This window comes from Dermacentor variabilis, unplaced genomic scaffold (genome assembly GCF_050947875.1).
Source record: "Dermacentor variabilis isolate Ectoservices unplaced genomic scaffold, ASM5094787v1 scaffold_15, whole genome shotgun sequence".
NCBI lineage: Eukaryota > Metazoa > Arthropoda > Arachnida > Ixodida > Ixodidae > Dermacentor > Dermacentor variabilis.
The window spans coordinates 1,008,738-1,027,195 of record NW_027460313.1 but is presented as its reverse complement, the minus strand read 5'-3'; the positions used below and the strand labels follow the sequence as shown (position 1 = coordinate 1,027,195).

The window sequence follows — 18,458 nt, the reverse complement described above, 5'->3', positions numbered from 1 at the left end:
GTTTCTGAACTAAGTTTCGGTTGGCAATTGCTCCTTGGTTCACTTTCTGTAAGTAGAAACCCTAAAATCGGTGGGGTGTTGCCATACTCCCTTTCGCTTCTGCATATTTTATCATCATTTTGGTATGCAGCAGTAAAGGTAAGCTGAGTTTTGCTAATTTTGCAGTCCGAGGCAGTAGTTACACATTAGCACAAAGTTTGTGAAACTCGCGCGTAAGGCGGGGGTTACTACAAGAAAAATAAAGGCCTCTATCTATATTTAGTTTTTTGCGACAGTTGCGAATTTTCATTCTAAAAATCTGCCTAATGCGGGTGTAAAGCCAATCTCAAGAATGAAATCCGGCATCATAGTGCTTTCAAAATGTTGCCTAATGCCGATCACCTGTAGTTTTGAAACCGTGAGCACAGCCACCATTTTTCTTTGAGAGCTTGCGATTATATTAGTCAGTGGGATGTGGGTGGAATCTGGGTGCAAGACCAAAGCATTACCTGGAAGTGAAAACTACTGCGGCATCCATGCTGCCATTTCGCTAAGGTGTTGCTGTTGTGTCCTTCGTGACTGGCACGCAGCCGTGTGATGCTGAGTGCATTAGCTTGAGTAGCATTGCAATCCGTTACCAGCAACAACGTAAACAGTGCCGGTAAACTCTAAAAGAACGATGTAGTAACTTTCGCTGTGTGAAGGTTGACGGCAGCTCTTTTCTGAAATGAGGCGCTCGCTTATCTGGGAGCTCATATCTTCATTATGGTTTGGTTATAGCAGGGGCCTTTTTTCATGCTACGGGATGCCTGTAATATTTTTTTGTCATTTCACTTAAGTCCGATTTTTACCACGACCATGTTCCAAGTGGTAGTTCAAACAGTACGGCACTTTAAGAAAATGTTTGTTATACACTCACAGTCTGATATTTCAGAGACATGCTTGATTATTTCAACAGCTTCGTGGCACCGCCACCAGCCCTGTAAACTTAATGTATAAGGATGACTGAAATTGGGGCACCTTCCAGCGTGCCGTGCAGAAATTCAGACTCTAACTGCTCGGCTGTGTGCGAATTTGGCCACAGAGTTGAGCAAAAATAGCGATATTTTTCCTTTTGCACATTGCCAGCGTGGTTTTCGGCCATGTCACGGGGACCTCCTGGAAACCAAAATTAGCCAAGCCTGGTCTATCCAATCGTCGTCGACAAACGTTCGGTGCATGCATTGACCATACTTATCTGTAACCACAGCATGAAAATGGTCGAGGTATAGGCTGCATATTCGTAGCAATGCCTTACGCTCGATTCTATGCCACTCATATCGTCCAACGTTCATGGCCAGTTGATCCTATTGATAGTGGTTGCGGAGTGTCGCTCTGCATTTCGACGAAGTGTGAAAACTGCAACCATGGAATGTCTAGGACTAAGGCAAGCATATGTGTGTGCACCAATGCATTGACTAACTTGGGCTGTATTCTTGGACGATTACTTTTGAAGATACAGTACTTTTTTTCATGTGATGAGCACTGGATGTGTAGACAGGTGGCAGTGTTTGCACACTGTGATAAGGTAGCCTTTGGCACCTTGTCAAGGATGCTATTGATCGCAGACGCCAATGCATGTTCCACTGGTAATGTGACATTGAAGGTGCCCATGAAAGTGATGGTGTGCCATACATATTCTTGGACCATTTTCTTTTGGACACTTGTGGAGTACAGTCACTTATTTTCGGGTGAATCCAGTATGTCCAACTCCCAAACATTTCAACTCTTTGGCAGGCCCCCTCGAGTTCGAGTTATCGGTAGGTGACTGTATGTGGATGCAGTTTCAGTAAAGTATGAAAATCATAAATACACTGATTATGATGGTTACAATATATAGACCGTTATACAGCATAGACCTCTTATGGTGCAAATTGCCAGAGTCTCGAATATTTGCACTATACGTGGTACTGCTGTGTCAGAAAAGAACATTATTCAGTGGCTGCACATGTGCAAAACATGTAGACCAAGCAGCTGCATACATAGGTTTATGTCAGAGTACCCCGGTCTTCATGTAAAGCAGACAAATGAACACGGGAAAAATAAAAATGGCAATAAAGGAAAGTAAGTCCAACTAATTTTTTGGAACTGCTCGATTACTCGAACTTCCCTGCGTCACCTTGTCACCAATTTCACAGAAGTAATGTAGAACGGCTAGTGATATCCTGCACGCCGTACAGTACTTTGTTTAATTTCTAGGACTGATCCTTGTGCATGATGTCAAAAACATCGTAACCGCAAACCATGTTGCAGCCATTCGAATGTTGCGCATGCCGCCCTCAGTTTTGTTCTTGAGGTGGTTCATTTCATTTCATTTATTAATACTGTCAGCTCATTTTTGGGCTGTTACGGCCTGGTAAATATTTGTTGCAGTGAAGAATACGCTGTCATTCACAGCCTTAGGTATGTACATACAAAATAAAATAAAAATGTGCACAACCTGAGACTCAACACAATACAAATGTGCCAGTAGGAGAAGACGCAGCAACATCAATATTTCTGAGTAGTTTAACTTCGTTAGAAAACTGTCTTGGTTAATTTGGTAGGTCAAGGTAAAGATGTATAGACTTTTCAACAGAGTGTGCTTGTGTTATGTGTTCTGGCAGCAAGTTCCATTCAATTGTTGGTGGGAAGAATGAGTATTTGAATGCGTTGATCCGAGCTTGGAAAGGTGCAAGTTGCTGATTGTGACTGTTCCTTAATGTTCGGGCTGAGTGCTGCTTTATGTACAGTCCAGTGTTCACATTAAAAAAGTTAGCCCGCAAAAGATAGAGGAACTTATGTCTAGCAACTCTTCTCTGCTCTAGCGAGGTAATCAGTATATGGCGGGTTGCAGCTAGGTGTGCGCGCCTACCTGGGTGTGTTAATGTGCGATAATGAGGCGTGCTGGCATGCGCGGCGGTGTGGAAGACCAGTGTTGGGGGCTCGAGGGTGTATTTTATGTGGGAATTCTTAACTGATGCGCCAATTGAATGCTGAACGCGGCAGAAAGCAATATGCTCCGCTCCGTGCACAATGAATGGTATGTTTTTTTTTTTGTTTCGGAAATGCATCTAGTTTGCATGTCCATTAGCAGGACAAATTAATTTTGTTGTAACTAGGTTTTAGATATAGATATCCATGTGGCTTTCAAAGAGAAATGCATTAATTATTTCTTTACACAGTTAAACCTCAATTTAACAAATTTCTGTACAATGAAATTCTCAATACAATGAAGTATTCAACTTTTTATAACTCGTCTGTAGAACATGTGTTTAGAACCTTGACAAAAGGAAGTGTGTTTATACACGATTTCATTATAATGAAATTTCAATGCTGCTGCAAAGGAATACTGAGACAATAAATAGAAACATTGCGGACGCAGATGGTCAAGTAATTGAAATATACGTCGCTGCTTGTGAATCTACCTACCCGCTGTGGTTGCTTAGTGGCTATGGTGTTGGGCTGCTAAGCATGAGGTTGCAGGTTCGAATCCCCGCCTCGGTGGCTACATTTCAATGGTGGTGAAATGCGAAAACACCTGTGTACTTAGATTTAGGCGCACACTAAAGAACCCCAGGTGGTCCAAATTTCCGGAGTCCTCCACCATGGCATGCCTCATAATCAGAAAGTGGTTTTCGCATGTAAAGCCCCATAATGTTTTTCTTTTTCCAAATCTACCTCTCAAATTGCGTGCTGCACAATTAAGAGCGACCACAAAAGCGCAGCAGTGTCATGTTCCCTGTGAAGTCAAAGTGTGATAAAGATACGATCATGCCATGTAATGTATGCTTTGTGTAAGTGTGCAAGTGTGAGTCGAGGCGGAGGTAGGCTTGGTGGTCTTCCTGCACTGGCACAGGGAAAGGAGGAGGAGGGAAGCAAGGGCTTGCGGGAAGGGAGGGGGGGGCAGGTTGGCACATGCCTCCTTTTCTAGCACTGTTGTGACTGGACATGGCGGTCAGCGGCCCACCTGCCTTGTTTTAGAGGTAATCTGCCGCATTTGCAAAGACTTGGCGAGCTGAGACGGCATAACATCATGTACCGTCTGTTCGCGCGTTTAGTGCTGGAGGTTGCGTTGTCTTGAATTTTGGACTTGTTGAAGAGAGACACCCACTAAGCATTCGCTCCCCGCGGCAAGTGCTTTTCATGATAACATGGTCCCACTGTGGGCGACAAGCCGCAGGGGTAGAGTGGACACGAAAGCGTGACTGGCTTCGCTTCATACCGCCAATCTGAAGATGTGGTTATATGAAGATGGTATTTTCTTTTTCTGATTCAGATTTACTTGTACCAATTGCTTGATAATTCGGACAGTCTTGTGGCCCCTTCCATGTAAGAAAAATTTGTTGGCTACTGTACTTATTTGCATAAAATATCAAATTTCAGTCTGAGCGTTAGTGGTTTCGACTGTACTAAAGCAGGGCGGGGCACTACAAGGCATAGCCATCAGCAAGCTGGGTGGTGAAACCTGGCAACAAAAATGTGTACAGGTTGTGCTATGTTTTCACAATTTGTAATGCTGTATGAAACACAAGGATAAGCGATCTATTCTATAATTTGATGTAATTTTGATGAGATCTTAATGAGGTTTGACTGGCAAGCACAAACTACAAATATTTTAAGTAATGACAGTTGAGTATAGTTCTCACAGGCAAGTTTTGTGGACGCAGGTGACAAGCTTGGCCGAGTGGTGCACATAATCCAGTCGCGGGAGCCATCCCTGCGTGACTCCAACCCAGACGAAATAGAGATAGACTTTGAGACACTGAAGCCGTCAACGCTACGGGAGTTGGAGTCGTATGTGGCGTCGTGCCTGCGCAAGAAGCCCCGCAAGCCATACTCGTCCAAGAGCAAGCTGGCCGCTACAGCAGCTGGCAAGAGCAAGGAAGAACAGGTGCGCGAGAAGAAACAGGAGCTGGAGAAGCGGCTGCAGGATGTGAGTGGTCAGCTTGGCACCACCCCCAAGAAACCCCTCAAGAAAGGTGAGCAACTATTTGGTACCCCCCCCCCTCCTCCTTTTCCTGCTGCTGCTGCTGCATGCCTCCCCCCCCCCCACACCATCAACAAGTCCCAAATGCACAACCTGTCTCGCATGCCTTTTCCTCCTCCTCTGTTGCTACTGCTATGCCTGCGTGGCATCATGGAGACTGAGTTGTGTGGGTGTGCCTCTTGCACACTGTGTTGCAGATGCGGAGAACGCGCACGTGGATGTGGTCGGTGGCCGTAGCACGTTGAGCGCCAGCAGCTCAAGCTCATCGGACAGCGACAGTTCGAGCTCGTCGTCAACGAGCAGCTCCTCGGACAGCTCGGACTCGGAGTCAGGTTAGGCTCAGCCCGGCGGGGGCGGGGGGGGCACTGCCCCTCGTGCTCGGCCCATCTGCTGAGCCCATCACCGCGGCACCATCCGGCCAGGGAACAAACAAAAAGATGCGCGCACCCTTCCCTCCCAAACCCCCCTCCCCCAATGCCAAATTGTGCGTTTGGGACTGACAACACGCGCACACACGCGCGCGCACACACACACACACACACACACACACACACACACACACACACACACACACACACACACACACACACACACACACACACACACACACACACACACACACACACACACACACACACACTTCACAGGGCATTTGGGGGTAGTGGGGGCTGTGCACTTGTGGCTGGGCACTGTGTGAATGTGTGGGTAGTGTATTTATTTCCCTGCTGTCAGACAGCGGCACACACTGTTTTTGAGCAGGAGCGAGTCTAGTGGTAGAGACCCTCTTCATCTGTATATACAAGGCCATTGCTGTTCCCATCACCGTTTTTTTAACCAAGTAGTAGCGAGTGTGTATGTGCGCACACAGTGTCGGCTTTTAAAGCATCCTTCTCCATGGTGAAGGGTGAAAGCTGGTGCTTTCACCCTTCACGGCATGCTGCCATTGAGAGAGCCAGTGTCCTTTGCTGCCCTATTCATTCCCACACTGAGAAAGGTCTGTGCACGGTTGGTGCACATCTATAGCCCATGAGTGCAGTGTTCTTCCTCGAGGCCAGCCTTGTGTAAGTGATGTGCAAGCCATCCCTGGTTTAGTGTGTGTCATTATTTATTTTTGTCTCGGCAGGCTTCTGTGGGGCACACACAGTAGGTAAGCATTCGAGGCGCGTAGGGAGGAGCCATCATTGTTCTGGGTGGCCAGCGTTGTCCCCTCACCCCTCCCCCCTGTCCGAACAAAGCAGAGGCCTCGGTGGTGGCTCCTGTTTGAGACAAAGCTGGCCTCCGCGTTGATTGCTGCTATAGCACGTGCACTCTGTGGCTAGGGGTGTGTACGGCCGTGCCCGAGACTGGCTCCTCTCTGCGCAACACCATTGTTTTCGCGTGTGTGTGTGTGTGTGTGTGTGTGTGTGTGTGTGTGTGCGCGCGCGCGCGTGCGTGCATGTGTGAGTGAGTGAGTGTTTGTGTGTTTGTGTGTGTGTGTGTGTGTGTGTGTGTGTGTGTGTGTGTGTGTGTGTGTGTGTGTGTGTGTGTGTGTACCCCCCTCCAGAGTTTGTTTAGCACACATTGTATTCCTCGGCTGTACATTTAGGGCTTTTTTTAAAATTTTTGCAACTCTGTTGGAGAAAGGCCAAGAGTGTAGCAACCCCACAGACTTAACAGCATTTCTTGTGCCAGTCTGGATGGGTGTTATTTTTAGAGAAAGCGTGGCGTATGGTGCAATGATTTTATTTTGCTTCTCTGGTCGTAATTGCATTTTATCTCGTACTGTGTATTGTGTACGCATCCAAATGATGAGCAAGCACTCCTGGGACCTTTTCCTAAATGGTGTACTTTTTATATCTGAAGACTGCGTTGTACAGGTGGAGCCTAGTGCAAGGCTGCCACAAATCATTTTGATTTAAATGTCTTTGCATTGTTCTTAGAGCTGTACATTTTTGCGACAGAGCAAATATCATCATCCACAAACCCATGTGCGTGCGTGTGTGAGTGGGTTTACACAGTTGTGTTCAATAAAGTGTGGATGGATGAGCCTCTTCGCAGAGAGCATTGAATAAAAGATGGAACCTGCAGCGTTGTGGTTTTGTTGTTGGCAGTGCTTGCTGCTGCAGTACACGCTACACAATGTTGTGTTGTCAACAACAAGGCTGGCCTGATATACAGAACACTGCACTTGTTTGGGCAAATAGATCTCTCTCTCTCTCTATCTCCCCCCCCCTTTTTTTTTTGTGTGTTGAGTGTGTGGTCGTATTCTGAGGGCTGCAAAGGACCTGGCATGAAAGGCAAGTTTTGTTATTGCTACAAAGGAGTGGCATGCATTGAATCCTCCCTTGACAGCATTTAGTGGTTGGCACCCAATGGTGCATGAATGAGAAGGAAGTCATTTGAGGTCATCGGAGCAGCCTTTGTAGGCCATTGCTTCGTCAAGCGCTGTGCCAAAGGCTCCTTTAGCTGACCCAGCCATAATGGATGCATGCATGTTTACGTGCCACACTCATTCACATCTCTACGTAGCAGTGAAAGCGAAATGCCGAGTGCCTTGCAGAGCAATGGGCCGAGCCAAAAAATATTGAAGGTCTTGCAGGTTTACTAGCAATATAAAACTTTTGTGCTGACGGTAACTACAAAGAGAAACCGAAGTGGCATGTACATAAGAGAGTCCACTGGTGAAATCCGAAATGAAGGTAGTCTCGATGATGGGGTGGAAGCGAGTAGTTGTGGCATACATTGTTTAGGTTGTTCCTTGCCCCAGCATGAGCAGAGTTCTAAAGCTTCAAAAGATCTACTTGATTGACTTGGAAACAAGCTCCCGATGGATTGCAGCATGCCTACCTTTTGGAGATTGCACCTTTTTGGTTGTCATGATAAAGTTGACCCAGCTAATGTGAAGCATTGAAGTCAAGGCCAATTTGCCTTCTTAAGGAAATTTTGCAACATGCTCCACTAGAGCCCTATTAATATTGTTCCATGAAGGGAGGCAGTCAACTGATGAAGGGAGTATGTTTTCATTGCATGCAGCATTGAGATGCCATTCTGGGCTCTATCCAGAAATTATTTTCGGGAGCAGTTATACAGGCATAATGGGAGCCATCTTGAAAGATTTCTATTCACTTAGTTTCACCGCTGAAGGAGGTACATAGCCAACACTGAGTACTATAAACGTGCATTTCACATGCAGACATGTACAGGTCGGCATGTGAAATGCACGTTTATAGTACTCCACTGTTATGCTCCGTGCATCGGCATGCATGGGAAGTGGCTAAAGCCAAGCGCATGTGCGAAATGGCGCAGGAGCGGTGCTTGCCACTGCTCATCTGCTACCAGCTTTTCTGGTGCATGGCTTTGCTCGCGTGCAGCTGCCCTGCCTTGTGATTGCACGTCAAGAGCCCAGCAGTGAGACAGAAGGCAAATTAGTACTCTTGCTTCTACTGCAGTGGCGTAGAATGCAAACAAGCACCAGCAGAACTATGTTGTTTCAGAGTACAGCATTTTTGGAGAAGCTAAAGAACATTGCTGTGCTTCGTCTTGCGCGAGCATTCCGCTGATGGGAGCGCACTCGCAACAGTCGGCAACTGCAAATGTTTCACTTTTGTGATTTGCAAACGGTAGCTTTACATTTTTTATCTTCCAGCAATTCGACAGATTGAGCACGATGTAGCCAGGCACGGAAACATGCCGTAGCACTAAAACATGTCGTGCACAACAGTTCCAAAAAAGACTGCAGTGTGACTCTTGGCTGTTTTGTTCAGTCGTTTGCCACAAAATAAGCATTTTAATCTCTTGTGATAACGTCCAAACGTGAAACCTCCTAAAGAAGGGGGCGGGGGGGGAGGGGGTTGATGTCCCCAATAATGTTCTGAAAACTGGATAATTTCCATGCTTTTTGCATCCAGATGGCTGGCCTACCGAGCGCAATTTTCTACTTCAAATCTCATTCATTGCAACTGTGGCTCAAGATGAGTGGTCGCCCAGCCAAAGGGCCACGTGCAGGCGGAGCAAAGTAGGCGTTTGACAGCAGGCGATGCACGGCCTGCACCCGCCCCTGCATCGTTTTGCACTTAGTCTTCGCCGCTTCTCGTTGATGGCATTGCACGGAGCATGGGCCACACGTTCCCTCTAACAGTCGACCCACCTGTACATATAGTGTGATATATGACACAAGCTCTGCGGAGCTGCAGTGCGATAATATCAAGGGGGGGGGGGGGGAGGCGTGTTGGCACCCCCTGGCCTAATGTCGTGGACAATGCCAGCCTCTGTGCAACTCTCTGCAAACAATGGCCTCTTGCTGATAGGTAGAATACATCGATTCTCATTGCGTGGTGACTAAATCAGGTCTGACTGATTTATTTTTAGTGCAAATCCGATTGGCACTGTCATTTAAACGGTTGTGGGTGGGTCTTGTAGGAATTTTCTATATACTAACTGAATTTCTGTTTTCTCTGTTACCTGTCTTTGACACTGAGCTGAAGTACGTAACTGTAAAGTAAAGCCTGTTTCAGGACGTTTTTATGCTCGTGTGCTCAATGTATGCACATTTAAGATTGGCATTGAAATATAAGCGTGATTAGTAGCCATGCCCGTGCTAAGGTTGATGCAATGTGCTGTGCTTCCCATATGCATTCTCTTGCCTTGCTAGTCCTTTTCAATTACTTGCACAGAATAGCTTTGCGTCACTTGCAATTTCGCGTTTGTAGTCAATGCCCGTACTGCTGTGCCTAAAGCTGACAGCTATGCATCTACTGCCGCTTTTAGAAATACTTTTGGAGCAGTGGGTGCTGCCCAGGAACCTTTGATCACACAACACAGTATATTTTGGCCAGTTATTGTTCGTTAGTTTTTTTCCAGCTCTTAAGGCCTGTGCCGGGTCACGGGGTGCATCCATAAATTGTAAATGGAAAAGACGCGACTGTTCACGTGTGCATGGCTTGTGTGAAGGCAGCGAGCCTCTGGGATGTATAGCAGACTCTGGTTTAACGGAAAAATTGCTTTAGTTCCATTTAAGCGAAGGAGAGAAACGTCGCCTAGAATTCAGTGATCATCTGAGTATTATTCATATTTTACTGCGGTTAATAAAGGGAAAATTACGCATGCACCCAATCATAGCAGTTGCTACAAAGGAAACCCTTATGGGTTCCTGGAAAGAAAAAGAAAAGCCTTGTGGTTGAAAAATTCTTTCTGGTCCGGTACTCGAGCCCAAGACCACCGCCTTTCTGGGGCGGCCACTCTACCATCTCAGCTAACCAGGTGGCGGCTTCTCTCCACCTTGCGGGTTTCTGCAGGTCTATCACTTATTACTGTGGCGAAAGAAAAAAAAAAAAAAAGGCTGGTGTGCTTCTTTCTAATATTGTAGCTTCTTTTGTGCAGGGTTACGTTCATGTGCAGAAGGATTTCTAATAACTCTGCACAGTCCCATTGTTCACAATATTTCAACTCCATCTCTTGTTGTGTGGTCCAAAACAGTAATGTGCACTAGCACAGTAATAGCCTTTGCCACAAACTTAAGTAATATTTTCAACTGCCTCCTTGGAGCGGGTAACAAGGGCATCATTTGAGGTAATATTCCTATCTGTGTGACCGAAATGGTCGCAGCGCGACAAGGTCCTACGTACTCCATAGTGCTTTCTTTGTCACGGATCATCACTCGTGATGAAAACACCGTTAGAACTTCGACATTGTTATTTTCTTAAACTTTCCTGAAACTGCCTGATGGATTGGATTTTCTTCATAACTTAAAGCATCACATTTTGACATGTTTGTACGGCTTTTCCTGTTCTATACATCAATGAGGTGGTCACAAAAAGATGGGTTTCGTTTCACCCAAGTTTGCCAACACTGTCCCTGTGGTTGGCTAACCTAGAGTTCATACCAGTGTTCCATTAATCTGGCATTCCGTTCGTGAGTTTCATTTATCCGGAGTCCAGTGTAATGCCAGACTGGTTGTTTGTGGCATCCTCTGTAGGTGCTCCTGGGGTATAGGGCAGTGCATTTCTATTGAACCATCTGAAAGGAAAGTAAATATTTTTCTGGGAATATATGCTTTAAAAGCTCTCCAGCGTGTTGTCTGTTTTGAAGGAACCTTTAACCTCTTTAGCCTGTTGTCGGGATTTCGCAACATTCCAAATATGAGCTGATAAATCCAAACTTGACATTTAAGTGAAAGAAATCCTCATTTTGACGTGTTGTGTAGTCCAGCAAAAATGCTTTGTGCATAGTGCTTCCAACGAGGGTGAATGCTGCAAGAGACGTGCATAAATTGGAAGTGGCCATTTCTGTAATACTGGCCTCCATAGGATGCGAGAGCATTCATCTAGTCTTTGTTCTATCCAAAAACATTCGATTAAGGCATGGTTTTGTACTAGATGTCCATTTCAGTTTTCTTTATACGAGTGCAAGTAGGCAAAGTATGAGCTAGAATGCGCTTTGTCATATGCTTTTGCGTTATAGCTTGAATACTGAGGGCGATAGTACAGCCGCTATCGCTGGGTTTTTGCTGAGTGCGCTCGGAACTCCTTAATAAAAGAAGCTGAAATATTTAAATTGTTTTCTCTGGATTACTTTTTTCACAGAGGCACACATTTGAACCTAGTTTGATGTCATTAGACAAGTAATTATGCAAATTAGATTAATTTTCCAAACAAAATAGCCATGCATTGGTCCAAATGGAAGATCTGAAGCAAAACTGAACTGTGAAGAGCGCAACTGTCGTGCCCTTAATAGTCGTTTTTGGTTGGCAGTGGAATTAGTGGTGTTGGAACTGCAAGACTTCCCTTTCCTTACCCTTCTCTCACATGCTATGTCCGTCATCGCACTCTTAAATGTGTTCCAAGAGGTAATGACAGCTCAGAGGATGAAGGCATTCTGCTGAGGGATCCAGCTTAGGTATTGGAGAGTGTTTAGCACAGTTTTAACGGCTAAACACGAGGTCGCAGGATCAAATCCCGGCGGTGGCGGTAGCGGCGGCCGTATTTTCATCAGGGCAAAATGCAAAAATGCCCGCGTCTTCCCTTGCATTGGGGGCATGTTAAAGATCCCCTGGTGGTCAAAATTAACCGGGAGTCCCCCACAACAGTGTGCCTCATGATCAAATCGGGGTTTTGGCACATAAAAACCCAGAATTCATTCTGCCCCAACTGTGCATGCGCAGTGCTTAGTGGCCTCCAGTAGGTTTACTGGAATGACTCCTGGTGGTTACCTTGACTGCATAAGAACATGGCAGTGCTCAGGCTTTGATCCTAATTAGTCAGTGTTATGTACTCTCCATTGTGACAGCATTAAAAACTCTGCTTTCGCTTAGTCTGTTTCTCGCTCTGACAAAAAAGTAGGAGTGATGTTTAGTAGTTGAAGTTCTATCCCGTTTCGTGCAATATCTGGCGGCAATGTTCGTGATTGAGAACAGGAAGCATGATCCAATACAGTGAGGCTTCTTTTTTTTTTTTTTTTTAACTGGTTAATAGGTTCCCGGAAAATGTGATTTTTTTTGTTCCAATGTTCAGATCGTCAACCTGCGATCGCATAATATGTTGTCTGGCCACTAGATCCCATGGGAACGAGAAAAAGTGCTAGGCGCGCACGGTCGGTAGCAGTAGCTGCCCACTTTGGCAGCTTCCTTGGAGTGCTCACCTGCCCTTGTCGTGCAAAAATGGTGACACGCACTTCGTTTTCTCCTCCAGTACCAGCAAATCTCTTGGGGAGTTTCCCTGCTCCATGGTCGTCACATTCACAGCTATCGTGATAAGCATCTTTACCTATCTGTTTGAGAGAGTGTGTGGCGTAGTGTCGGTGGAAGTGTAGTGCCTAAATGTGCTGCCGTTCCTTGCGCCCTTTTTGAGTGGGACCGTTCTGAGGATGACTGAACAAGCCACCCTCGTGCATAGCCAGGAATGACACGGGCACGAAGACACTTTCATTGCGCAGCTGCGGCGATTCTTTGACCCTGTGAGCTTTGACTGCCAGCATCAATATGCGCACCCTGCTCTGCCAGCGACCTTGGCTCTGCCCGCGTGACATTTTGGTGGTCACATAATCTTTTTTGGGTGTGAGGCTGATAAGCCTTGACGCATGCCATCTTTCCCCACGGCAAATGTTGGAGCTGACACTAATGACTGCGCTTGGCAGCAGAGCGCATTTGTGGCCTGTGCATCATGTATCGGAAATCACAACTGGGTGGGGCAGCTCACAAAGCTGGCAGTTTCAATGTGTGCCCATATGTCACATGATCTGCTGAATTCTGGTGTTGAGACGACAGACTGCAAGGAATGCTCGTTTTCGGACAAATACACCCGCACGCTTCCTGGTCCTGGCGCTTGTCACGCCACTGATGGCAAAGATCATTGAGTGAACTTTGCTGTGCATTACACCGTGCTTTAGTTAGTAAGTGTATATTTACTGCAACTTGCACTGCCCATAGAACTATGAGGTTTACTTTGTGTAATAGTCAAATACTTGGCTGTCTTTATCAATGCTTTGTCTTCTGGACAAAACTGCATCATTTTTTAGATACTTAAGATCGTACGTTTTTCTGTGTGGCACAGTTTTTTTCTCATTCTACTCCAAAATGTATGTATGAGGTTTTACTGTGTTACAGTGAAACCTCCTTAAACCGTAATTGGCCGGAGCTTGGAAAAAGTACGTGCTAAATGGTAGTACTGCTGAACCGAAATAGCATGACATCGCCCACTTACCTGTCAAAAATGGAGCTCGGAGAGAGTGCGATGGAAGGGAAAAAAACATGCAGTATTTATTCACTTGGCGCGACAAAATTGTTATTTTTGTTGGATACCGCAGCGGCCTAGCAGCGACGACACCGGCCTCAAACTTACTAAAGCTGCAAGCCAGCTTTTCAGCCAGCCCCCTCTTCTCGGCAAACACTCGCATGGCAGATTCCTTGTTGGGGTTACGTATTCCCCGTGCACATGCGCGGTAGTGCTGCAGAAGTAGCGGGGCGCCCTTTTCATTTTGAGGTGCTGTTCTTGTCACGACGATTGCATTGATGAGGCTGACGTAATGCGCAGCTTCTGGCGCTGTCAGGCATGAATCGCCCATGCTGTCGCTTTCCTGTTGTCCTCATCACTGTCGCTAGTTGACACTTCGGCAACAACAGAGGCAACAATGGCGAAAAGTCGAACCTCGTGGCTGACATCTTTCCGCGGTCGCAGCAGCGCTGCCAAGCAACTTCTTCGCATTCCAAATGCCACGCATCGTAGTCAACAGCAGATCCCTGTCGTGTGCCAGTGCCGACTTCTGCATGTCACGTTCGATAGCACGAACAATGTCTAATTTTTATTCTAACAACCGATCCCTGTCGCGTGCCAGCGCTGACTTCTTCGTGCCACGTTCGATAGCACGAACAATGTCTAATTTTTCTTCTATGCTGAGCACCCGGCATCTTTTTTATCTGAGCTTCGGCATGACGCGAGTCCTTGGTTGCACGACTCCACAACGTTCTCTGGCACGGCTCCGAAATGATGTGGCTTCACACGCAAAGGCACAGGGTGCTTGGAGGCCGTTCTGATCTCTGATGCTTGCTCTGCCGGGCCGCCGTGTTTGCACGACGACGCACCGCCGTGTTAACGCGCCGAAAAGTTGAAACACTACGTGTTAACCGATACGTATGCAATAAGCTGGTACTGTTTATGCGGATACAAAACAGATTATGTTCAATGGCCACTGAGTTGGGGATTTGACTTTAATACTTTTAAAACGAAACTACTGTTTAAGCGTGTAGGGTTTAACGAGGTTTTACTGTACTGAAATAAGTAGTTTGTTTTGACACTGCTAGGCCTACACTTTGTTTCATACGTAGCAGGCAACATTGCGCAAGCTTTTACTGAAAAAGTTTGATCATAGATTTCTCATCTGCGCATTTAATCGACGCTTTCTATGAAATCGCTATTACATAAATTGAAAAGTGTCAGGTACGGGGTTACATCAAATCGCTTATTGTGCCCCTTCGTGCTCCTGCCCAGTGGTGTTGCAGTGCTCAGCTTGCGGGTTCAGTCCTGCATTTGATCATGCAGTTGGTTGAAATTGATCCATATTGTGGTTTTGGGATGTACATCCCCAGAACCACATACACGCAATGTTATGGTCGCGAGTGCCAGTCGTGACCGTTGGTTGCACGCTGTCCTTCTATATAATAAATATCTCATAATGGTACGAAACAGTTATTTACTAATTGAGCAGCCTGTCATCACTGAAGAGATGATGAGGACGACGATGACATCACCTGGCACAGACTATTAGTTCTTGGCAGGGCTACATGTTTATGCGCTTGTCAATACAGTTGAATCCACTGGTAATGATACTGGTTTTAACAATAAAAAGCTGCTGTGCCATCAACTTTGGTATGATTTCCACGGTGAAATAGCCTGCTTACTGCAGTGTCACCATGCCACATTATCGGTTATAATGATAAGTCTGGCTGCCGGGTGTCCATGCTGAAAGGTAATAGAATGCAATATCCTTGAAAAGAAAAAGGGAAACATGAGCCGCTGCATGATCGTGCCAACACGCGCTTTTCTCCATGAGAGATGCACGCCAGCCTCGCACGCTTCTCTCCAGTCGCCAGTCCACCAACACGAATGGGATGCACCCATAGCTCTGTGCCGCACCGTCCTTCGAAACACGAATAGACCATGCCAACTGCGCCGACAACGCTACAGGCTCTGTTCCCAGGTTGCTTGCTTGACATTCACAGTTGGTTCTTTATTCTACGACCCTCACTCTGTGCAATTCTGCTAACAGATTAAGTCGTTTGTGCTCGTCTTTGTTTGTTGTTTCGAAGTCGTTCCTGGCCACATTGTTTCTCAGCCTCATTTGACTATTCACCGAAACGGAATGTGGCTGATCTGCCCGCTGATCATCGGCAATGCACACTGTTGCCGGTGAAAAAAAGCGCACTCCTATAGATTTGGAAATAAAGTGCATCTAACAAATGAGGCAATCGTCACAAACGTGCTTGCATCGGATGGTGACAGTGATGGCTACGACGGCAGCGCTGACATGCCAGGGCAGGCTGCCTCAACATTGTCTCTGCGGAAGGTCCTGTAGATGATACAGTCCCTCGTGGGCTTGTTTTCGTGAGGGACCATCCGCTTCATTCTGTGGAGCATCTGAATGCCTTGGAGAAAGATGTTGGCAAGCTTTGCATAAAGCAAGCAAGGCTGATGGACATGCGGTTTTCTCGTGCAAGCCAGTGGGAAGTACGTGGCGAGGTGCTTGTGGCGATCACGTCCCACGTCTCCAAGTTTCACGTCTCCGAGTTTGTCAAGCTGAGATGCTGCCGTGGCAACCTTCCCACATTTTTTAAAAGGCCCCTTTTGGGGCCACCAAAGCAATGCCTCAGCGAAGCTCGTATGTCACTTGCCGCCCGTGATGGTGACACACACACCGTTTTCTCTAACAGTACCAGCAACTCTCCTGGGGAGTTTCACTGCTCCGTGGTTGTCACATTCACAGCATTTGCGATAAGTATCTTTACAGCTGCAGCTTGTTAACAATGCGATCAGAGCCTGCGGGAAGCAGAGTTAAACAGTTAAACGAGTCAACACAATCGAAAGCCGGATGGAGGGAAGTGGTGGCGAGGAGAACTGGCCTCCCCGCCATTATAGTTTTCTTGGAACAGCAACACCATCTGCCATTTTGGATTTTTTTTTTCATGCAACGCAGTTATAACAATGGAATTTTCATGGCACTTGAATGTTGTTATAAGTGGATTTGACTGTATGCCTCTATATTCAGGTGCACCTTTATGTTTGGTGGAAGTTTGCAGTCCCTGTCCTCATCATGGAACTCTGCAGCGTACGGTCACTCAAGATTTTCACCGTGGCCTCCGGTTAATCCACCTCAACCACACCGATCGCCCTGCCTACCACAATGATTTTCGTCATGCTTCCCGCTCCCAAATATCTTGGCATATTCTCATTCCTGAATGGTACCGACACTGATCACTGGCTGGACCTCTACAAACGCGTCGGCACTAATACAGCTGGGACCCTACTATCATGCCTGTTAACATTATTTTTTACGTCGGCTTCTTCCAGTATAGTTTCAAACCCGTGAACACAAGCTCACAAGAAGAAGATGAACGATTTATTTGGGAACCCCTTGTGTCGACAGCTCGCTGCCAAGAAGGAATTATTTAATCGCATGCAGACTTCAACGGAGCGCTATGTAAGCTATGTACAAGATGTCTTAGCTCTCTGCCACAAAGTCGACGAAAACATGGCCGAGGCGGACAAAGTGGCGCGCGTCCTTATAGGTATTACCTTTAACTTTAAAGGATATCTTTAACTTGATTGTGCTTATGAACATTATTGGCGCTCTTTGGCCATACACCAAATATGTCATCATCATTACAAATGTTACGACTGTTGACACCATCAATAAGAATGCTGCTGTCTGGAACAAGCCAAAAGCCAACGCATCGCACATCAGTTCCAGCGACTGCCAAATTCCGCACCAACACGATCGTGTAATGATCTCTTTCGCCCAGCCAGCAGTTGTGATAATCTTATGCGTATCGTTCGGTGTGACTGAACTCAAGGTGTCTGTTCCAACTTCCCTGGAATCTGTCATTTGGCCCGCCTTCGGTTCCTCTACCCTTATGCAAGCTGTCTTCCATCAGGTGATTGCCAATATGGGTATCTGCTCCATTTTCTCCGCTCCTCGCTCCGTCCAGCCACATTTTGCTACTTCACCTCTACCCACATCAGATTTTCCTCCATGGTTCCAGAATCCATCCGCATGGTGAACTCCCGACGACAGGCCTTTTTGTTTTCATTGTCACCGTGTCGGCCACATCTCCTGCCCCTGCCGAAGTTGCTGGTGTTCTACAGCACAAATTTCCCAGTTACTGTAATGCACCTGGCTGCTGTCACTCGCACATGTCCAGCTCTGACCAAGTTGCCCTTCAAGAATGTGTGGCCCAGCACTGCTACTCCCGTTCATCGTCACCCCATTGCCGCCAGTCTTGCTTCCCCCAGCCCCGCCGACCATCCCCGCCAACCATCCTCCCAGTCTTTTCTACGACATTCCCTGATGGAAAACTAAATAAGGCAGCTCCTAGAGGTGGCGCTGCATTGCTTCAACCAACTGAAGATCCCCTTTTGGTGATCCCTACCAAACAGAACCTCCTGGATGTGCAGATCGACCGTGGGCAAGTTTGTGCACTCATCGGCACTGGGGCACACCTTTATATCATGAGTGCTCATTTGCGCCGAAAGCTCCAGAAAATTTTGACGCCTATGATGCCTCAAGTCAGTGTCGCCGATGGGGCAACAGCTGCCGTCGTTGGAATGTGCACCACTCGTGTTTTGAATCGCTCGACTTCCTTCCCACACACTCTGTTCTTATCGACTTTTCGTCTTGGCCTTCCCCTTCCTGATCTCACTGACCAACTCCCGAGCGACCCACCTCCAAGCTGCCTCTGTTCCATTGAGTACGCCCGCTTGCCACTACGTACGTTGACTTACGTCAA

The 18,458-nt window shown here is 46.7% G+C and overlaps 1 protein-coding gene across 19 annotated transcripts in view; it reads left to right on the top strand.

Moving 5' to 3' along the window:
* The window catches only part of LOC142567954 (bromodomain-containing protein 3-like), a 177,921-nt gene that overhangs the window by 103,766 nt on the left and 55,697 nt on the right, over positions 1-18,458 (top strand). For all 19 annotated transcript variants that reach the window (XM_075678038.1, XM_075678037.1, XM_075678040.1 and 16 more), the window contains 2 exons: positions 4,668-4,979; positions 5,185-5,319. In XM_075678038.1, coding sequence (XP_075534153.1) covers positions 4,668-4,979; positions 5,185-5,319 — 447 coding nt within the window. The remainder of the gene's footprint in view (positions 1-4,667; positions 4,980-5,184; positions 5,320-18,458) is intronic.